This window comes from Vulpes vulpes, chromosome 15 (assembly GCF_048418805.1).
Source record: "Vulpes vulpes isolate BD-2025 chromosome 15, VulVul3, whole genome shotgun sequence".
In the NCBI taxonomy this organism is placed as follows: Eukaryota; Metazoa; Chordata; class Mammalia; order Carnivora; family Canidae; genus Vulpes; species Vulpes vulpes.
In genome coordinates, this window is record NC_132794.1 from 104,593,645 (window position 1) to 104,616,843 (window position 23,199).

Sequence of the window (23,199 nt, forward strand, 5' to 3'; positions counted from 1 at the left end):
TAAGATAGACTGTTTCTAAACAAAGCTATCACTGAGTAGTGTTCGTTTTAGTCTTTTGAGCTCCTTGGTCATATGGCTGAGCAGGCGGTACGTGTTTATGCGCTTATGTTATGTGTTTGTGGTAACCTACGTCCCGAGCACGCATGTGCAGAGCCCTGGCTGGCCTCCCCATTCTCTCCTCGAGGAGGGCAAAGGATAGGGCCTGCGTATAAAAGCCGCAGCCAACCCACTGGGCTCAGAGACGAAGCTCCAGTGCTGCACAGTAAGTCATGGTCCCTGTGGGGACAGGGAGCTGGGGGGGGGGGGGGGGGGCACTGCAGTGGGGAGACCCAGAGACGGGGGCGGGGGGCTCAGACAGGTGCCCTGTGTGTGTGTGTGTGCACACGTGCACACGTGCGGAGGCCTCAGCCTTGGGGGGAGCCCGGGGAGCCCAGGCGCTGGGCTTTGGTTTCACACGCTGTGCTCCAGGGCCTCTTGCCCTGCCCGGCTCTGCTACCGCGACCTCGGAGCTGTGCACCAGGGTGTCCGTGCAAGTCCCTGTTTTCATCCACGTAGATGCTGCCTTCCTGGACCGTCGGCCTTCTCCTGCTGGCCACAGTCAGAGGTGAGGATGCTGTCACCATCTTTTTTTAAAAAAAAAAAAAAAAAAGATTTTATTTGGGCAGCCCGGGTGGCTCAGCGGTTTAGTGCTGCCATCAGCCCAGGGTGTGATCCTGGGGTCCCAGGATCGAGTCCCACGTCGGGCTCCCTCCATGGTGCCTGTTTCTCCCTCTGTGTCTCTGCCTCTCTCTCTCTCTGTGTATGTCTCATGAATAAATAAAATCTTTTAAAAATATATTTTATTTATTGATTCATGAGAGATACAGAGAGAGGCAGACACACAGGCAGAGGGAGAAGCAGGCCCCATGTGGAGAGCCTGATGCGGGACTCGATCCCAGGACCCTGAGATCACACCCTGGGCTGAAGGCAGATGCTCAACCCCTGAGCCACCCTGGCATCCTGCTGTCACCATCCCTTTGAGGAGAAAGTGACTGTGCCTGGGTTGGCCTTTGGGTAAGGCCGTTAGAGACATTTTCACCATTATTACTTACCATCACCATAAATAACAGCATCATCGTTATTTCAAGAAAAACAACAATCGCCATCATTCAGGGAGTGCTGGCTCTGCGGCAACGTGCTTGACACGGGTGAGCCCAGGGAATCCTCCTGCAAAGGCTCTAGGGGCGGCGAGGCCGGTGGCAGAGGTGGCAGCAGCTGGGGCCGGGGGAGGGGGAGGCAGTTGTGGCAGGCCCCCCACACCCTCAGTCCCCCCACCCCCGAGGAGACAGGAGCATGTCAGCAGACTCATGTCACATAGACGTGTCCCCTGACAGCTCCCCTGCTGCCAGGCCCGCCAAAGGAGCCCACCCTCCTGCCCACGGCCCCCACCTTCTCTCCTCACAGGGTCTCTGTCTCCCCAGCTCCGATCGGTCCCTCTCTGGCCTCTGTCCAGATTCAGACACAGATACCAGGGTGTACTTGTCCTGGAACAGAAATAGCCTCCCTTGCCGCCACAGCCCCCTGGAGTCCCCAGCCTGCTCACTCCCCGTCACCCCCACTTCCACAGAGGTGTGCCTCACAGGTGCACGCAGCGCCTCTCTCCCTCTCTGCCTCGCTTCCTCCCATCAGCAGGACCCCTCACTGCCTGGCTCGGCTCCCCAACCCCTGCTGGAGCTTGCAGACAGGGCCTCCTCGGGTCCCTGCTGAGGCTTCCTTCTGCATCCAGACTCCTCCCCCTTGTCCCCTTGGCTGGTCCCCAGCCCCCTTCTGGGCCTTCCCTTTCATCCCAGCCATGGAGCGAGACCTGGTTCCCGACAGCAGAATCTGGAGTAGATGTGGCTGCATCTCAGGCCTTTCTGACCCCTCTGGTCTCCTTTGCTGATTTACTGCCTCCTCCTGCCCCAGACTTGGGCAGTCCCCAAAAGTCACTCCCAGGCACCTCCTCCTCTTCCTTCTCCGTCGTCGGGCTTCCCCCTTGCCTCGCCTCTGGCCTGGCTGCCCACCCTCCTGAAGCCCAGGGCCTCCCACCATGCCTCAAACTCACTTGTCCCATACAAGGCTCAGAAGCCACCTCCTACCCCCATCTCCCCACCTGTGCCTTAATTTCCACTGTCATCGGAGGTCAGGATGCCTGTGACCTACCTCCCCAGGCTCACTGGCCCTGCACTGTCCCATGCCATACCCCCCCACCCCACACCGATCACAGGCTCTCCCTCCTCTGAGCCACCTATAGGAGCCTCCACACCACTCACCAGCTTCACGCCCTCCAGCACTTCCCCGTCTCCCCCTAACAGCCCAGGTGTGGTAACCTGGCCCCCAAGCCCCTGCATTTGCCACCAGAGGCAAGCATCATTTTCATCTCCCGCAGCCCTTCCTCTTTTGTCTTTCCAGTGTGAATTTCACTCCATCATTACTCCTTCCCTGTGAGATTTCCTCTCTCTCTCTCTCTCTCTCTCTCTTTCAGGGCAGGGTTTAATCTGATCTGTCTCCATATCTCCTCAGCACCTAGCTATGTTCCCAATTAAACTTTACAAGTTTAAATCTTGGCTTCACCACTGGCTGTGACCTCGAGCTACTTGCTCTGTCTCTCTGTGCCTTGGTTTCCTCATCTGTAAAATGGGTGTAATAATACAAACTCCTTACTCATGGGGCTGTTTTGAGTCTTAAATGGGATAATCCTGGTAAAGTGCTAGCATGGTAGCTGGCACACAGGAAACAAGTGTTAGCTCTTACCAGCTTTTCAAAAAACGGTCAACATTTGGCAACACCAGTTTAGATGGTGAGGAAGCCTAGAAGAGAGACCCACTGCAATCCCCCAGATGCGATTATGTCATCCTCAGTGACAATTCATTGTGGAAATGTTCGTGTTGTAGATTAGAGAAAGGCCGGGCACTTATGGTCATTTGGGTCCATCGGTTAGTTGCATGTACTGATGCAAAAATAAATCATCTCTGTTCTTTAAAAATCTACCTTTCCAAAGAATGACAGGGAAAATCTGAAATGGCAGAGAATAATTTGGGGCAAAAGTGTGTGCAAAAGGGTGACATGAAGTTATGTGAACTGGGCAGCTACCCACGAATGCATGGCTGGTGGTTGATGTAATGGAGAGAGGAAGGTGACTCAAGAAGTACCGTGCCACAGATATCACACTTGATAAATACCTGATGCTTGATGAATATACATCCAAGGCCATCTGGGAGTTTCCTGGAAGAAGTAGTTTTAAGGGATCCCTGGGTGGCGCAGCGGTTTAGTGCCTGCCTTTGACCCAGGGCGTGATCCTGGAGAACTGGGATCGAATCCCACGTCAGGCTCAAGGCAGAAGGGTCTCAGGAATTCTCAGTGATTCCCCAACAGGTGGGATGATAAGGGTCAAACAGCATTACACATGCTATTCCCAGCACCCCACCCTAGATCCTCTGAATCAGAACCTCTGAGGGAGGAGCCTGGGGACAACAGTGTATATGACACACAGTCACTCCCAGCCCCCAGGTGACTCCCTATAACCAGGAAGTTTGGGGAACAATGACTGGCATAGGTGAAGATCAGCGTTGGCCATAGTCAGCCCGGGCTCATCCTGAAGAATCCTCTTGTGTAGTTGAGAATACAGTGCTCTTTTCCAGAACCCCACGAGTGCCCTGTTGGTTGCTCTTCCTGCCCCAGGAAAGGAGATCTGTTATGGACATCTTGGCTGCTTTCCCGATGACAAACCATGGAGTGGGACCCTTCAGCGGCCTTTCAAGTTATTTCCCTGGAATCCCAAGGACATCAACACTCGCTTTCTTCTGTACACAAATGAGAATCCCAACAACTTCCAAGTAAGTGTGGGATGGAAACACCGTAAGGTGGGCAGATGTGGGTGCCCATGTTGGACCCTTCACATGGTTGTCTAAGGAAAAATGCACTGCCTTGAAACTTTGCAGGTGATGCTTCCCCACCAATGTTAGACCCGCAGCCATCCTAGCTCTCAGGATCATAAACCATTATGCACATTTAATGAAATCTATGGACACCCAAACCAGAAACTAACACATTCACACACACACTGTGCATAGAACCTCAGGAGCTTCCCTGCATCAGCAGCCTGTTCCTGGGAAAGCAGCATTTATGGAGAAGCCCAGGCCTGGTGTTCCCTGGGAGGGTCTGTCTTCTTTCTGCACCAGGCAGTGGAAGGAGAGAAGCCCCTCAGTTGGGTAGAGGTGTGGAAGTATAAATCCTTCCTGAGGGGCTAGAAGACAGACGGGGAAGAAGGAATGCTTAGCCACAAAAGACAAAAGGTGGGGACCCTGGGAGCACCCTCCAGTTCCCAGAGGGCCTGCTAGGTGGAAGCAGGACCGGCTGTCTGCAGGTGGTTAGAGGTGACAAGGAGAACTTGCTCAGAATCGAAGCAGCTCACAGCTCTAGTCAAAGTTCAGAGAGCCAGGTGTCTATCTATAGGTCCCTGAGGACCTAAGCAGATGCTTAGACATAGCTATTGTGCTGTTTTAATGAGATTCTTCTTCATGGAATCTTGCCTAGGGGGTCTGGTGGGAGGGGACTAGCAGGCATTTGGAAATCTGTTCTTAAGTTTCAAGACCTTGAGATGCCCGGCAGGGCTCCACGGAGCTGAACCTCCCCTTCAAGCCCGGTACTTCTGGGTGCATGAGTTCTTCATCTTTTCGGGGCCAGAGATCTCTTCAGCATCTGGGGAAGCCTAAGGGCCCGTTCCCCGGATGATGTTTTTAAATGCATATAGTAAAACACGTAAGATTACAAAGGACACCAATTGTATTGAAAAACAGTTATCAGAACATTTAAAAAGATAAATATGTGCTACAGTGACCTATGTGCTGCTTTACTATCTCACTAAACAAGATTTAGCAGTTGGTCTAACAACTGCTGCAATCTTAAATAGTGAGGAGTATAAATTATTTTAAGGTACCTATTAACAACAGCGACGTGCCATGAAACTGTGAGTGGTATAAGGCTACTGTGGTTTGTTGCCTAGCTTCATAATTAACAGAAATGCTAGATTTCAATTAGGGGTTAATGAAAACAGGAAGTCCATGCCCTTGGGCATTATGAATTTTGTCCTCCAACCTCAGGTCAGGAAGGCCTGCTCCAGCCCGATCCAATTTCAGTCTTACTGGATGGAGCTGGCTCTAACAGTCCATGGCTTGGAAAGGCCAACATTCAAATTCATGTTTTGTAATTAAACCAGCTGATCACTGCCACCGATCTAGACACCATTGAGGCTTCAAACTTCCAACTGGACCGCAAGACACGCTTCATCATCCACGGCTTCATAGACAAGGGGGAGGAGAACTGGCTGTCTGACATGTGCAAGGTAGGGGCAAACCCCCAGCGTCTAGCCCTCCAGCACCCAGCACCCAGCACCCAGATTCAAACACCGCAGCCCCGTATCCCTGAGGCTGGGAAAGGAAACACCCAAGGAGAGAAGTGATCTTCCCAAAACCACCGAGGAAAGCCTAGGTTCTCAAGGCAAGTGTGGTCAAGTTCTCCTAACCCAACAACTTCTAGCCAACCAGCTCTTGAGGCTGAAAAAAAAAAAAAAAAAAAAAAAAAAAACAGATTCTAATCAGAAAGTCCCAGAGGTGGAAACTATAGCAAATTACCTGACATTTGTCTTGGATGGTTTATGTAAAACCCCTGAGTGACAGGAAAGTGCTTAAATTTAACTTCTAGAGCTTTGCTATCCAATAGAACATTCTGTACTGATGGGAATGTTCTGTATCTGCACTGCCCAAATCAGGAGCCACTAGTCATCTATGCTTAATGAACACTTGCAATGTGGCTAGTGTGACCACAGAGCTGAATTTTAAATTTCATTTAATTTTAATTAGTTTTGAATAGCCACCCATGGCTAGTGGCTACAGTACTAGACAATACAGCTCTAAAGTTATCATGAATATTAGTAATGAATTATTTATAACATCCATTTCCCGAGCATTTACCACGAACCTGACACCGTGCAGGTAGAGTGAGGAAGGTATAACTATGTTCCCATTTTATAGATGAGCAAACTAAGGCACAAAGAATTTGCCCAACGTTGAATCTGGAGGTGGAATGCAAAACCAGGTCTTCTGTCCATAAAACACCACAATGCTGTGTGTCTGCAGATTTAACCTGGTGCCCGGGGGCCATGGCTCTTTGGGCCTTAGTCTGAACAGGGACCAACCTCGACAGCTTCTCTCCAAGGGCTCTCTTCTTTTCTTGGGTGTTTGCACATGCCCCCTGAGCCCCAGAAGGAAACTGTGTAAACCTGGACATGGAAGAGTCAGGTATACGCCACCCAACATGATGCCCGGATCTCTAGCCAATGCCTTCCCATCTTGAACCAAGTCTCAGTCCAGGGCATCCCCAAATGAACAAAGTGTATGGAGTGGCCCTATCTGACATCTGATCCCCTACTCCCTACCCCCTGCCCTTACGCCAAGGGACCAGTATCTCTGCTTGGGCAGCAGACTGTGGTCACAGGCCCAGGTGTAAAAGATGTGCATATCTGAGAGGGTCCTATCTTATTTCAGTCTAAATTTCATCTGATTAAACGTGTCCCTTAATACCTTAGATCTCCCACCAAAGCATTGTTGGGAACATAAAAGCAACATACCCAGGGCTTCAACCCTCCTGCATTTGTGTTCGATTTGGGTCATATGGTTTCAGCTCAACTCTGTTTTAGCTCCGAAGCAGAGATAACAGATAAGTAAACAAATGGGTGTGGCTGCCTTCCAATAAAACTTTATCTATAAAAGCAGGTAGATTTGGCCCTGCTGCAATAGTTTGCTAACTAACCCCTCATCGAGTAAGTGAACTTTTTGATCTGGCTGTGTCACATCTGTGAGACCTCAGGCTCAAGTCATTTAATCCATTCTGGGCCTCAGTTTCCACATTTGTTAAGTGGGGATAAGCACACTCAATCAATAGTGACGTGGTGAAAGTTTGGACAAGTGCAAGGAATATTAGAGTTCTGGCACAACTAGGTGCTCCATGGGTGTGAATTCCTATCTTTGGAGTGTACAGTCTGTGGCTGTTAATAAATTGGTTTCTCTCTCTTGTCTTCCCCAGAAAATGTTTAAAGTGGAGAAGGTGAATTGCATCTGTGTGGACTGGAAACGTGGGGCAAAGACACGATATTCCCAAGCTACCCAGAACATTCGGGTTGTGGGAGCTCAAATAGCTTTCTTCATACAACAGCTGTCGGTAAAACCCTGCCTGGGCCACATCCTGTGGGTAGCAGGCAGAGAAGGGGCTACCCAAGCACCACTCCCTTGTACCTAAGGGGCAGCCTAAGGCTCCCTGGCCTGGGGCCAGGCGGGAAGCCCAAGAAGGGCCTTCCTAATGTGAAGTTGCACCTTTCTTCCCTCCTGGACTGTCCCAAAGACTCCTGCTTATGGGGCCTGAGTCAAACTAACCTCTTTGAGCCTCAGTTTCCTCTTTGGAAAGAAAGTCTCTCCTGCAGGCTATTCTGAGAGTTCCAGATGAGTCTTCTTTCTCAGACAGCCCAGGAGGAAAGGCCCCTTACAGCCTTCTGGAAGGTCTATTCTGGAGAATCCCAGAGCCAGGCCCACTACCCACACTCTCCCAGACAGGCCCGACCCCAGCCGGGAACCAGGTCCCCCCCACCCCCGCGGGGTGTGGGTGGCTGCAGGCAGCGCAAGGGTCCCATCCCCTCCAGGGCAGCCTGCAGTTGACGCGGTGGCCACTGGTCAGCACTGTTGCCCCGCGCACGGCCCACGCAGGCTGCGGACCCGGTAGCGCGATCCCGGGCGGCTCCTCCCGAGTTCCAGGGGACTCCTCCCTGGAGTCGGCTCCTCCCGAGTTCCGCCCCCCGCGGCCCCCGCGCACCCCGCGGGCCGCGCCCCACCGCCCCCGCGCCCCAGCGCGCCCCCACGCGCCTCCTGCGCCCCCACGGCCTCGCGCCCCCCCGCAGCACCCCGCGCCCCTCCGCGGCCCCGCGCCCTTCGCGCACCCCCCGCGCCCTCCCGCACCCCCCGCGCCCCCTGCAACCCCGCGCTCCCCCGCGGCCCCCCGCGCCCCCCGAGCCTCCTGCGCCCCCACGGCCTCGCGCCCCCCCGCAGTCCCGCGCCCTCCGCGCACCCCCCGCGCCCTCCGCGCCCCCGCGGCCCCCCGCGCCCTCCCGCACCCTCCGCGCCCCCTGCAACCCCGCGCTCCCCCGCGGCCCCCCGCGCCCCCCAAGCCTCCTGCGCCCCCACGGCCTCGCGCCCCCCCGCAGTCCCGCGCCCTCCGCGCACCCCCCGCGCCCTCCGCGCCCCCGCGCCCTCCCGCACCCTCCGCGCCCCCTGCAACCCCGCGCTCCCCCGCGGCCCCCCGCGCCCCCCGAGCCTCCTGCGCCCCTACGGCCTCGCGCCCCCCCCGCAGTCCCGCGCCCTCCGCGCAGCCCCCGCGGCCCCCCGCGCCCCCCCCCGCGCCCTCCGCACCCTCCGCGCCCCCTGCAACCCCGTGCTCCCCCGCGGCCCCCCGCGCCCCCCGAGCCTCCTGCTCCCCCACGGCCCCGCGCCCCCCGCGCCCCCGCGCGGGCGGGACCTGACGCGCCCCCCGTCCGCAGACCGAGCTGGGCTACCGCCCGGAGGACGCGCACCTGATCGGCCACAGCCTGGGCGCGCACGCGGCGGCCGAGGCGGGCAGGAGGCTGGGCGGCCGCGTGGGCAGGATCACAGGTGCGCGGCGCCGCCCGCCGGTGCGGGTGCGGGGAGAGGCGGGCGGGCCCCCAGGTGCAGCCTGCAGGGGCTGCCCCGACTTGAATCCGAAAGGAGCTGTCCCTGTATTCATGCGTATTCGAAAACACCTGATTGCAAATAAAAATACATTTTTTTTAAAGGAAAATACAACTGGCATATTAGGCACATGACTTCAGGGTTATTACTGCAAGAGTAATATAATAATAATAATAATAATAATAATAATAATAATAATAATAAGCTGAGGTTTTTAAATTGAGTCATCAGCTCCACAAGTATGTATGCTGTGCCATGCACAAGCAGAGAATGAAAAGTGGTCACCTGAAAACTGCCACATTGGAGGTGCTCAGTAAATACTGAATAAATGAATAAATTACTTGGCAAGATGAACGCACACAAGCCACAGACAACTATTTATTTTGTGCGGGCAAATCATTATGTGGCTTTGGCAAACAGTTCAATTTAACATGTAATGAATGTCTCCTTTGCTCAGGGCTCTTTGCTGGCGTCGGGTGAGGGATACGGGGATTGTAGTTCATATTTCTATAGAATTTTTCAGTTTGCAAAGTCCCTTCTCTTCCATCTTTTCATGGGGGTTTCATCATAACCCTGTAGGAGAGGTGGTTGTTATTCCCACCTTTTGGACAAGGAAACTGAAACTCAGCGAGGACAGGTATTTGACCTTGATCAAAACCAGGGCTAAATACAGGTGCCCGAGTCCTGGGTGCCCTGCTGCTTCCACCCTCTGTGTCTCCCCAAAGATGAAGTGGGCACAGCTCCTTTCAAGAGACCCACAGTCTAGTCCAGGAGGCAGACCATAAAGGAGGCAAGTAAAATTCAGAGCCGAATTAATCAAACACAGAATAATCCTATACAATGGGGACAGCGCGGACTGAGGAAGGAGAGGCTAAGTTTTCCCTGAGGAGGTGGTGTTTGAGCCTGGTCTTGGAGAGAACAGATTTATTAGGGGAGGGTATGGGAAGGTGAGCAGCAGACTGGGGATAGCATAAGCAGCCAGAGGGGACCAGCAGTGTGGGGCCTGGGGCCTGGGGACTGGCTGGGGCCTGGGGCCTGGGTGAGGTCAGGGAGCTTGCAGTCTTGGAGAGCAGTGGCCAAATAGTAACACATGAGGGGGAAAAGGACAAAGGAAGTGAAGGAGCCAGGGGTCACCTAGATCCTGCTAGAAGTCAGAAACTGGGGTCTTTTGGAGGTTTGTGGATAGTGACCCCACTTTTAGCCTTTTAGCCTTTCCATGTTACCTTCTCTCTCCTAAGCAGACCAGGAGCTACAGATCCAATTTCCTAAATCATGCTGCTGAGATCTGGGACTCTTTGCCCAGGAATCCCCATTGATCTTGTGGATAAAGAGTTTAGATCCTAGTTTGTCTTAGAGTGTGGCCTAACTACCCACCCGCCCGATTTCAGGACTGGATCCAGCACAGCCATGCTTCCAAGGCACACCTGAGGAGGTTCGACTGGACCCGTCTGATGCCATGTTTGTGGATGTGATTCACACGGATTGTGCTCCCATAATCCCCTTCCTAGGTGAGTTCCCCACCTTACCTCTTGGTGACCAGCTGTAACTGAGGAGAGTGGGTCCCACACACATACTACAAGGAGGATATGCAAAAAGGCGCACCTTCCAAATACCTTGGGCACCAAGCAGTTGAACTGGGTGCCAGCCAGGACAGTGCCTGTGGTATCAGCCGGTACCACCCCAGGTAGAACCAGAAGCTCTTCTACAGCCTGGAAGGCTGTCACTAGTTTTCAAATCTTGCATCCTTTCCAGTCTGCCCATATCCAAAGATAGATGTGTCCTTATTGACCTTTGACCTGTACTTGCAAAATGCAAAAGTTAATTTTTGAATTATTTTTTCTTTTTGTGTCAAAGCTCTGGCTGCAGTTTGTTTTATTGGATATTAAATATATCCTGTTGTCTGGTTCTTCTAAGTCAATGTTCTTTTCTTGGTTATTTTCTTATACAACCACTCGTGAAACGTGCCAATAGAAAATTGTTTTTAATGATCATTATATCAGTCATGGAGTATCTACTATGTGCTGCTTTGAACCTTTTGCATACATTAGCTCATTAATCCTAACAACCCTAAAAGTGGGTATTATTATTATTACAATTTCACTGCCGAGGGAACTGCCCAACATTACGGAGTCTATAAGTAGAACCAGGTTGTGATCACAGGTCTGCGTGCTTCAAAAACCAAAACTCCTACCATTGTACTGGGTTCTCAAGATAGCAATATAATGGCATGTGGTCTCAATTTAATGATATAACATAGAAGTCAAAACTTTTGAATGAATATAGTAATAAAACTTGCACCAGTCCTGGTATGTATCTGCAGGTACATAGTGGTGTCAGGGCATGTCAGGACTGTTCAGGGTCTCCCCACGTCAGACCGACACACATACACATACAAATATACATGTGTGCATGCTCACCCAGAGCCTACCTTCCCCCCATTTGTCTTCCTGTGTGCTCTCCTCCCTTCTTGTCTTGTCACGTGCCCATTTCTGAGCACTTTCTGCAGAGCCACAGGCACGGTACAGTGGCTCTGCCGAGAAGAGAATTTGCCAAGAAGGTTCTCCATGTGGTTGAAAGGAGTCGAATGCTGTCTGTGACCACAACCTAACATTGGGACCACTCACCTCCCTGATCATCTCTGCTTACAATATTTCAGGTTTTGGAATAAGCCAAAAGGTGGGTCATCTGGATTTCTATCCAAATGGAGGAAAGCAAATGCCTGGATGTCAGAAGAATGCCCTTTCAACCATCATTGACATAAATGGCATATGGGAAGGTAGGTGAGTTAGGGAGGCAAGCTCCACTTGGGGAGAAACAGTGCGTGGTGTGTGCCAGGCATTTCCCCAACAATGTCATGAGGTCTTTGCTTTGATCAGTCCCATTTTACAGACAAGGACACTGGGTCAGTAAAGTTATAAAACTTGCCCAAGGCTACTCGAGATTTAAGCCCAATTTCTAGCTGCAGGACCCCCCATCTCGTGCCCCATCCTGCACCATCTCCCCCTTGTCAGGATGCTGAGGCATGACAGGACCAGTCCACCGGCAAAGACCCAGCTTGGGCTTTGACCCTCTGTCTTCTGTGCTTGCTCCCTGAAGGACTGCTGGGCGTAAGCAAAGATCTGAAGGGTTAGACGTCCTTGCCATTTGCTGTGGTCAAGTTCTAGGCACAGAAAGGAGCTGAGCTGGTAGGGAGACAGAGGTGGAGGTGCAGAACATGCTCTGTGGGTTTGGGGAGAGTGAGCTGGGAGCAGGAGGACCTAGGCTCTGAGGGATGCACCTTGTGTGGACTTGCGTTCGTGTGAGAGGGTGGGCTCAGTGCCCCCAGTATGAGATGACCTGTGTCATCATCTGTGCTAGCTGCCTTTGTTCTGACCTTTGGTTGTTCCTGTCCACCCCATCACCACCCTGCCCTGCAAGACCCGGCTTCACTGTCCTCCGTGAGAGTGGAGGCTTCGAGTCTGTGATTGTTTCATTTTAGTCCTTACTTGTCTGAGCTGAGAGTTCTCCGAAGCCAGGGAGTGTGTCAGGGCCTCCCAGACACACCAAAGTCTAGCCCAAAGCAAGCAGTCCAGTCCATTACACAAAGCTCAGTGACCTTCGGTGCCATTTTTATATTTCATATGCTGAGGTTAAAAAGTAGGGTTGCGGGGCACCTGGGTGGCTCAGCAGTTGAGCATCTGCCTTTGGCTCAAGTCGTGATCCTGGGGTCCTGGGATCAAGTCCCACATCAGGCTCTTGCAAGGAGCCTGCTTTTCCCTCTGCCTGTGTCTCTGTCTCTCATGAATAAATAAAACCTTTAAAAAACAAATAAATAGGGATGCCTGGATGGCTCAGTGGTTGAGCATCTGCCTTTGGCTCAGAGCATGATCCTGGGGTCCTGGGATCAAGTCCTGAATCAGACTCCCACGCAGGGAGCCTGCTTCTCCCTCTGCCTGTATCTCTGCTCCTCTCTCTCTCTCATAAATAAATAAATAAAATGTTAATAAATAAATAAATAAATAAATAAATAAATAAATAAATAGCAGGTTGCTAAAGCCACAGCCAATATCCACTGGCAGTAAGTGGGGCTTTAACCTCCTCTGGGCTCTGCACCAGGTAACTCCAGGGAAGACGCAGCTTCTCCGCCCTCTGAGAGACCACCAGAGTCACAATAAGGGCTGCCCCTTCCCAGCAGTGACGAGCAGGGTACACATAATAGGTGCCAGGTTTAATTTAAAAGGCAATTGAGAGTGAACAAGCCCATGAACACTGGAGTGTGTACCTATTGTGTGGAGCTCCGAGTTACCCAGGCGCTGCGCAGAGGAACAATTAAATCCACTTGCTCCTCTGTGTTGGGATCCCAGGGCAGCAGTGTTGGATGAAAGAAACAATTAAGTTTGAAACAGTTCCTCCTGTTGTCTGGTAATGAGCGTTGGTGTGGGGCACACGGAACCAGCTTCTGCAGGAAGTTTCTGGGCCTTGGGGCAGGTAGAGCCCAGAACTGTGGGGAAGTAATCCCACCGCTGCTTCCCCGGAGCAAAGGGAAATGTGCCTTTCCCCCTGGGCAGTGGGTGAAGCCCACCAGAGCCCCAGCCCCAAAGTGACCTCCAGGTATGTCTGATGTTGCTGCAGATCACTTTTTAGAAGTTTGGTACCCAGTAGCTGGAGAAGTGAAAAAATAATTTTCCAAACAAGAAGACTTTGGTTTCAAGAAAAAGATGGTAAATAAAATGCAGTGATAGAGTGGCTGGAGGCCACAGTAATCATACTGTCCGATGCTTTTACCTTGTGCCTGGAAGAGTAGGAAAGAAGTTTAATCTTTAAATCTAGAACAGCTTTAATCTAGAACAGCTCTACATCTTTCATTGGTCGTCCAAGACAGTTATGAGACATTGACAGTTATATTCCAGCCTGGGGCCAAAGCCACAAATAAGCCTGCTTCATTCCAAAGGCCTGTCCCGTGTGTACAGTTCACAAACTGAGGCCCAGCCTCAGAATACAGCCCACAACAGTGTGTAATTGGCTTTCACAGTGGCTATTTTAAAAGTGGGAATGAGGGGCCCTGGGTGGCTCAGTCAGTTAAGGGTCTGCCTTTGGCTCAGGGCATGATCCCGGGGTCCTGGGATCGAGTCCTGCACTGGGATCCCCACAGGGAGCCTGCTTCTCCCTCTGCCTGTGTCTCTCTGCCTCTCTCTCTGTGTCTCTCATGAATAAATAAATAAATAAATAAATAAATAAATAAATAAATAAATAAAATCTTTAATAAAAAAGTGGGAATGTACTGCTATTATTTAAGCATAGAAAGATTTTCATGTGAAAGTCAAGACACTGGCTTCTCAAGAAAATTCAGAACAAATAATCTGGGCCTTCACCATACAATGACTGGGCCATGTAGGATCCCTTTAAAATCTATTGCTATCCTCTCTCTCTCTCACTCTCTGCATAGACATTCCTCACTGCCCCCTGCATGGCCCCCAGCCCTCATCATCCCTTTACATTACATGCCACCCTCAGAGGATTGTACAAATGTGCTCATTAGCACCTGTCACTCCCCAACACTTGCCGGCCCTTGAGCTAGACCTTCCCAGCAAGTGGACCCAGTATAGGGGAGAGGAAAAACCACTCTGGCCAACCACCACTACTAAACATGTCCCCAGATTTTCTGCTCTCCCCTAAGTATGTCAAAGTGTCAGGCACCGAAATTCCAAACTGTGCCCTGACACCCATCTGTGAAATGTGCAGGGTGGGGGGTGTGGGAAGGGGAGAGGATTCCTCATTCAGGCAGAATGGTTCAGCCTTCAGAAGTAAAATGCCTCCTGCGAGCTCCCATGCCCTTTGCTTCCCCCAGGAGCCCGAGACTTTGTGGCTTGCAATCACCTAAGAAGCTACAAGTATTACTCGAGCAGCATCTTGAGCCCCGATGGCTTCCTGGGCTACCCGTGTGCCTCTTACCATGAGTTTCAGGAGGTAGGTCACTCCAGGGCTGGGGGAAGATGCTGGTGGCCCTGTTGGTGGTAGGGATTTTGTCCCTATGGCTTGGAACAGAGAAGAGCTCTAGCCTCATGACTAAAGGGAGGAGGTACTGCACGTGCCGAGCCTTATAGAGCCTTCTCCTGGAAGCAGGGTGGGTAGGAGGGGACCTGACTACTAGGCCTTCCCTAGATCTCAATTTTTTATTCTGGAAAATTCCTAATCTACACAGGAGTTGAAAATTCCTAATCTACAAGAGTACATGAATACCTGTCCACCCATCACCTACACGCACCAATTGTTAACATTTGAATGTGTGTATATGTATAGTTTACTTCTAAATTATCTGAAAGCAAACTCAAGACTTACTCATAAATATGTTCATCTCCTGAGAACAAGACCATTCTATAGAACAATATTCAAGAAATTTAACATTGATATACTAATATTTTCTAATACATAGTTCATATTCAAACTTCTCCAAATATCCAAATAATGTCCTCTAGCTGTCTTTCTTTTTCTTTCTTTCATTCTACCTCCTTCCCTCTCCCCTCCCTTTCTTCTCCTCTCTCCCTCTCTCCCTCTCTTTCTTTCTTCTCTTCTTCTTCTTGAATTGCATTTTTTCCCTTTCCTTTAATTTCTTTCTTTTTCTTTTTCTTTTTCTTTTTTTTTTAAGAGAGCGAGCATGAGCAGGCAGGGAGGGACAGAGGGAGAGAGAGAGAGAATCTTAAGCAGGCTCCACCTCTGAGCCAGAGCCCTATGCGGGGTCAATCACATGACCCTGAGATCATGACCTGAGCTAAAACCAAGAGTCACTCAACTGACTGAGCCCCTTTCTGAGTCTCCTTTAATCTAGAACAGCTCTACATCTTTCATTGGTCGTCCAAGACAGTTATGAGACATTGACAGTTATATTCCAGACCAAGTGTCTGCTAGAATATTCCACAATCTGAACTTGTCGGGTTATTTCTTCATGATTCACTGGGTGTTACTGAGTCCTCAGTGCATGGCAACCAGAGGCATTGGCATTCATTTAGTGGCACATCATCTTAATACTTGATGACTTACAGTTTGATTACTTGTTTAAGATTAAAAAAAAAAAATCTACCCAATTTCTCCATTATGGAAGTCCCATTTCCCCTTAGTGATCTATGAGGGGATACTGTTCCCCAACAACAAACCAGTGTGAAAGGTTGAGCTTTTTGCCTGAATTAGTTAGTATGTTGAGGTTGCAAAAGTTTGAAGTTTCAAAATATTTTTTTTCAAAAGTAAAAATAAAAATACATCTATACTCACATATTTCCTTTCAAAACTGATTTTGACCTTAACGTTTTCGGGTTGAACTAAGATCCAAAGGATATCATGTTCAATCCCCAGGGTCTGTGAGTATTCACTGTGTAGCCTTGACCATCCTAGGTATTGTTAGGGGGTGGATAATAATATACACAGCCTCCCGTACTTGTCTTGTGCTTTCCAAATTGCAAAATAGCTCTGCACACCATGGAAGATGGATGTGAGCAAAGAACAGAAGACCAGTGCCATGGTAGCATAAAATGTTGGTCTGATCTGAACAGAACAAACCACATCCTCCAGACTCAATGAATGAACTACCATTTGGGGAACATCAAAGAGGGATCAATTATATAATTCACAGTAAAGCATAGATGGTCCCAGACCTACTCTTCCTCTGCTCTTTTGAAATAACTTACATGTCCCATTTATTCCTCCTAGAAGATGTCTTGCATTTCCCTTCCATATTGTAGCATTATTGCTTCCTGGATAGGACTTTTTTTACTCAACTATACTCCAAGTTTTCTGGGTATTTCTTTGGGGACACAGCAGGGCTTCATACAGTTCCCTGCATAACTCTGAGGATGAAGACATGGATATATGGGTAGATGAATGCATGCATGTCAGTGGAGGGTGGGAGAATGGATGGATGGATGAGAGGATGGTTGGATGGATGAGAGGATGGATGGGAGATGGATAGGTGCATGGGTAGATTAATAGGATAGAAAGATGAATTATTTGCTTAATTGACTGAATCACTCAAAGCCTACTCCTAACAAGCAAATTATGTTTTTTTCACTAGGATAGCTGTTTCCCTTGCCCAGCTGAAGGATGTCCCCAAATGGGGCACTACGCTGACCGATTTCAGAGGAATACCAGTGCTGTGGGACAAACCTTTTTCCTGAACACGGGAGACAGCGGTAACTTTACTTGTAAGTTTCCATTTTACTCCTTTAAAACCTCTTGCAAGTAATTTGGAAGGTGTTATCAGCCTAATTAGTCAGGGCCCTGGCAACGGACAACACCAACCAGCTTAGATGTAATAGAAGGACATTATCTAACCAACAATCCTGATCAGTAGAGTGAAGTACAATGATGATTGGCACAGGCTGGTCCTATGTTCACCCACCCCGGTGGCAGGAAGGATGAATCCATTAACGGAAGGAGAGGGTCGCACGAGGCAAAGTCACTGTAAGTGAAGAGGTCACGCCTGTGATTATCTGTCCTACTAGTTCCCCGACACCATCGTGCATGCATATGTGCACCTGTGCGTACACACGCACACTGTTTGTGTTGTTATTTTGCCCCGCTTCTTACCAACAAAGTACAAGTTGGTAAAATCATCAAGATTCATTTTTCATAAGTACTGGTACATGGTGGCTGAATAGAAGAGTGTTATTTTTCAAGGAAGTTATAAATTTAAAAAAGTATATATATAGCACTTTACAAAACACTTTTCACATATAGTATCTCATGTAATCCTCACAATACTTATGATGGAAGATAACAGTTTGGAGTAACTATAACATCTGGATATGCAGATATGGATCCGGATGCATCTGGATATGCATATATGCATATTCCTTCAACCCAGTCACCCCACTTCTCAGACATACCTTAGGACAATGCTTGCATAAGAAGATGTGCTCAAGGATGTGCACTGCAGCATTGTTTTTAATACCAAAAGTTTAGTGAGGAGAAGCCTAGGTGCCCGCAAATTGGTAAATAACCAATAACCAATAAAAAGCAAGGGGATAGTTCCATGTACTAAAGAAAGAAATCCTCTAATGCATAGTAAATGAAAAGACAAGAGGCAGAAACCCCACATATCAGTACATTACAGTGTGTGTCAGTCAGGGGCCCGATGGACAGAGAACTCATCGAAGTGGTTCAAATGAAGAGACTTTATTGAAGGATCTACTTTGAGAGGCGTGGGCAGGGTTAAAGGAACAAACAAGGAATGCTGAGGCACCCAGAATCTGGTGGTTGTGGGGCTCCTGGAATGGCATGCTATCATAGAGGGGGTAGTTATTGCCAGACACTTGGTACTGGAACCAGGGAGGCACCAGGGGAGCAGGAGAGATGGTCCTGCCCCTTTCATCTTGCCTTCTGATCTCCTGTGCACATCTCTTATCAGCTGAACTCAACTGAATGCCAGTGGCAAGATCCCTGGTGGGGGTAGCGGTTCCAGAACACAGCAGGACAGAGAGAGGTGGTAAATCAGTCTGGGGTGGGGGGTGGGGAGGGCGGGTGGAGACCATAGAGAATAACAGCGCATCCTATTTGTGGAAGGGGAAAAAAGCCTGGATATTCTTTTATAAACTTATCTATATATGTATGAATGCTCTGAGAAAGCTCCAGATTAGGGTTTCTCAACCTCAGTACTAGCGACATTTCAGGCTGGGGATTCAGAGCTAGGAACAAGAATGCTTCCATGGGATGATTTTTTTTTTTTTTTCAACAAAGTGAGTTAATTGAACTGATTATGTGTCTTTGGACAGGTTGGAGATACAGGGTATCAGTCACACTGGCTGGAAAAAAGAAAACGAGTGGGTACTTTAGGATTGCCTTGTATGGAAGTAATGCAAACTCAAAACAATATGAAATTTTCAAGTAAGTTTGACAGTAAAGTGAAATGGTCATACTTTTCATACTCATAATATTCATAATAGAGTATTCCTAAGAATTGGGTATAAAAATGCTTAATAAATGTAGCCATCTATTCTGGAGAAGCACCGAATTCTAGAATGTCAGAGCTGGAGGAAATTCTAAGCCGATCATCCCATTTTACAGATGAGAAGAGTGAAGCCCAGAGGGGGAATTCACTATTTAAAATCAGATATTTGCTAACTTCTTTTGGAATGTCAGTCATCGCTTTCTGACTTGGGTTTTATAGATATCAAATTCTCCTTCCGCAAGGCATGTTTATGTAGCAACTCCCCCCCACACACATGCACTCTCCACCACCCCCCACCCCAACACTTGCACACCTAAGCTTCCTATTGCTGCGGTAGCCTCAGCACCTAGCTTCTACTGGGCATATGCGGTGCTTGGTAAATATGTGCCAGATGAATACATAAGTGTGCTATAAAATAATATTCTTTTTTTTTTTTTTTACTAACTTTTACAGAATGCTTTTCATGTTAAGTTCAAGTTCTTTCACAACTCTCTATTCTCCATATGAAATCCTAACAGAAGACCTCTGAAGCCACGTGCATCCTTAAAATAAGACATTATATTGATTAGTCTTGTAGTGTAACTATAAGGTTAACATGGCTCCCCAAATATTTGATTTCCCCTAAGGACAAACTAAGACTGTAGAATTCTACAGTCCTATATTTTTTTGAAGACGTGTTCTTCACAAATACATTTGTGTTTTGGCAGCCCCTGAATGTATACAGAGTCATTCAAGGTATTTGCAGAAAAAAAAACAATGACAGCCATTATTTGGAGAAACAATAGATTATTATCATCCTGCGTATTCATATATCCAGCTGATATAACATTTTATGTCTGTGCTTTCAGAGGATCCCTCCAACCACATGCAATTCATATACGTGACATTGATGTGGACCTCAATGTTGGAAAAATCCAGAAGGTTAAGTTCCTCTGGAACAACCATGTGATAAATCTTTTCCGGCCCAAGCTGGGGGCTTCACAAATCACAGTGCAAAGCGGTGAAAATGGGACCAAGTGCGTATCTCTTATTCCACCTACATCTCATTGTCTGTATTTACCTATTAATCTATTTACACTTCCATCTAACCATCCAGTCACCTACAATGTAACTATCTACCCAACCATACATCTGTCCCTTTCCGTCCATCCACTTAACCACTCACCTATCCATGTACCCATTAGCCATCTATCCAATCTTCTGGCCATCCAGCCATTATCTACCCAACTATTCATCTCAACTCCCCATCTATCCAACTGATTCACTTTGAAAAATCAAATATCATTTTCCTTAAGCCAAATTGAACTTGGTAGGAGCAAGGCATCAGTTAGTTATAAGGCATAGATTTGAGAAACAGGCAAACATGAGGCTGTTTTCTCTCAAACAATGAGGAAAACACCTGAGCAGAATTGGTAATCACTAAGTTAATTCCAGTTGAGGAGCAATTACTGACATAAACTGGTTTGTTTAGAGACTGTTTCATGAAAATGATAGGAACTGCATTGAGATCTAGTTCACAGGGGCATTCTCTTCTCATTCAAGGTAGGGGCTGGGAGAGGATATAACTGTTATTTAAAATAATGAAAGAAAGAAGGCCACCTTCAAGGAAGATCATCATAAAATAACAGGCTCTTACGGTCTGAAGGAAACTTAGCTATCACCTCTCAACTGCTCTCATTTTAAGATGACGAAAGCAAGATACAGAGAGCCATGCAACTTGTCTAAGTCCACACAGGGAAGCTAGAAAGAATACTGGACCCCAAAATGTTCAAAAACATAGACCAAGACCATGCTGAGCCTCATCACTTAACTGTGCTGGCTGTTAATAATGTTAATAATAAGCCTGATTCCTCTGCGTGTGTTTGGAAGGATCAGATATCACTCTGGCTGTGCCCTTCCTTTGTATACTCAAGAGCAGAACACAAGCATAAAGGGCAGCTCAGACTTGGACCCAGATTTTCTGATAGTCAGTCTGGTCCTCTTGCCATGATGCCAGCTTCTCACAGCCAGCTGTGGAGCTAAAGCTCTGTCAGACCTGGTGGTGGAATGCATGGTGGAACAGTCCAGATTCCATAGTAGTGAGGTGGGGTTGAGTAGAGTTATGGTTTTCAAGTATAGTAGAGTCCACACATGACAGATTGCAAGGACCAAAGTCAACCCCTCACATAAGAGATCCCTCGTCAAGGAGCTACATCCTGAAGTTGAACCCTGAGGAAAGGCAGGCATGGTCAACCATCCTCATTTATCTAGAGACACCTCCAAGGCAGCAGGAGGCCAGAAGTGCCCTGCAACTCATGGCTGGTTGCCTCTGAGGAGTGACCACCCTTCCCAATCTTTTTTTTCCCACATCTTTATCGAGATAGCGTTCCCATACCATATAATTCACCCATGTAAAGTATGTACTTCCATGACTTTTAGCAGATTCACAGAGCTGTACAATCATCACTGCAATCAATTTTTGAACATTGCGTTACACAAGAAGGAAACCCCACACCCATTGGCCATCGCCCACTAATCTCCCTATCCTGTTACCCAGCCCTAGGCAACCACTAGTGTACTTTCTGTCTCTGTAGGTTTTCCTGCTCTGGACATTCTTCACACACAGAATCATGTAACATATATATAGTCGTTCACGACTGGCTCCATTCACAGCACAACGTCTCTTAGGCTTTGCCATATTGTAGCCTGTATCATTCTTTTTTATTCATTCCTTTTTATTGCCAAGTAATATTATACAGGTAGGCCACATTTTAATTATCCATTCATCAGCTGACAGATATTTGGGCTGTTTCCATTTGGGGGCTGTTATGATACTCTTGCTTATATACTAATTTTCGTGTGGACATACGTTTTCCTTCCTCTTGTGTATATAGGAGCAGAATCACTAGGTCATATGAGAACTCTCGGTTTAGCTTTTATTTTTTTTATTTTTATTTTTTTACTTTTTAAAAATTTTTATTTATTTATGATAGTCAGAGAGAGAGAGAGGCAGAGACACAGGCAGAGGGAGAAGTGGGCTCCATGCACCGGGAGCCCGACGTGGGATTCCATCCCGGGTCTCCAGGATCGCGCCCTGGGCTAAAGGCAGGCGCTAAACCGCTGCGCCACCCAGGGATCCCTCGGTTTAGCTTTTAGAAGAACGGCCAGATTGTTTTCCAGAGTGGCTGCCACATTTTAGGTTCCCAGAAGCAGTGTACGAAGTATATTCGTGACCTTGACTCTCTAGGGAAAGTCCCCTTGGGGCAGGCCGGGGTGCCCCTGGGAATGCAACACCAGGCCCAGAGCTGCAGGCCCATCAGAGCCTCTCTTGGTTTGAAAAAATAAAAATCCTTGGTCTGACAGAGCTGATTCACTGTCAGCTCATTAAAAAGCCACAGGAGAGGAGGATATTCTTTGAGTGGTTTTGCTTAGAGAGAATCCACTTGAACTCCACTGGGTGTCGCAGAGCCTTTTGGTCAAAGGGATCTGAATTCCAGGGAGCTGGCTACCTGCTGTTTGCTTCTCTGAGGTCACATTTCCATAAGCACATGAGTCTCATGCTGAAAATGTTTTCCTCCACAGGTATAATTTTTGTAGCAGTGACATGGTGCGAGAAGATGTTTTACAGTCTCTTTACCCATGTTAAAAAGTAGGGTCCTCTTGTATCTTTGCTGTAATAAATTTTTCAATGCCTTCAGTTTGACGTTGAGGTGTTCATTTGACATTCTCCACATTCTGGGGTCACATTTCAGAAATGATTGGTGGGACTGGAACCACGTGTGACCAGAGGTAATACCTGAAAAGCTCCCACTGGACCTCCCCTGCCACCGTCTCTCTCTTTTGGGGCACATTATGTGGCCCATTCTAACATATTTTATTTCCTTAGACAATGAATTTCTATCCTACTTGATAGGGTCATCACTGCTTCCACGTGTCACCCACCCAACTTTTCACATACTAGGGTAAGAAGCGGACTCCATACAAGAACAGCCTATAGCAGGACAAACTCAGAGCAATTATTATTTAGATTAAAACCTGCCTATGTGGGTGCCTGGGTGGTTCAGTGGTTGAGGGTCTGCCTTCAACTCAGGGCATGATCCCTGGGTCCTGGGATCAAGTTCGACATGGGGCTCCCCACAGGGAGCCTGCTTCTCCCTCTGCCTATGTCTCTGCCTCTCTCTCAGTATCTCTTGTGAATAAATAAATAAGATCTTTAAAATATATAAATAAAATTTTTTTAAAAAACCTGCCTGTGGTGTGAAGGAAGAGAGGCTTAAAAAAATGAATAAATACATGCACATGGTACAAAATGCAAAAGATCCGGAAGAGGATTCTTACACAAGGCATATGTCTGTCCACCTTCACCCTCTTTGCTCCCTCTTCCTGGAGACAACCAGAGTTGTTGTTTTTTTTCCCAGAAATATTCAACATGTGCACACATGTTCCTGTCTCACACATCCAACCCCAGCCCCACTCCCGACCTTTTTATTTCAAACAAATGGTAGCACACAATGGGTGCCATTCTCACTTTGC

The 23,199-nt window shown here is 48.4% G+C and overlaps 1 protein-coding gene across 3 annotated transcripts; it reads left to right on the top strand.

Annotated features, from left to right (window-relative positions):
• The first annotated feature begins 33 nt into the window (after positions 1-33).
• LOC112917892 (pancreatic lipase-related protein 2-like) lies at positions 34-22,363 on the top strand. Of its 3 annotated transcripts, none has more exons than XM_072738165.1 (13): positions 34-262; positions 556-604; positions 3,700-3,854; positions 5,237-5,362; positions 7,102-7,236; positions 8,603-8,714; positions 10,160-10,279; positions 11,428-11,547; positions 14,599-14,717; positions 16,813-16,942; positions 18,512-18,623; positions 19,536-19,703; positions 22,249-22,363. In XM_072738165.1, the coding sequence occupies exons 2-13, from the start codon at positions 556-558 to the stop codon at positions 22,310-22,312; spliced, it is 1,410 nt and encodes a 469-aa protein (XP_072594266.1). In that variant the 5' UTR covers positions 34-262; the 3' UTR covers positions 22,313-22,363. The 3 variants fall into 3 exon arrangements, with proteins under 3 accessions (XP_072594266.1, XP_072594265.1, XP_072594267.1); XM_072738166.1 differs by having other exon boundaries at positions 58-262; positions 469-604; XM_072738164.1 differs by lacking the exon at positions 22,249-22,363 and having other exon boundaries at positions 45-262; positions 19,536-20,018.
• The last annotated feature ends 836 nt before the right edge of the window (positions 22,364-23,199 follow it).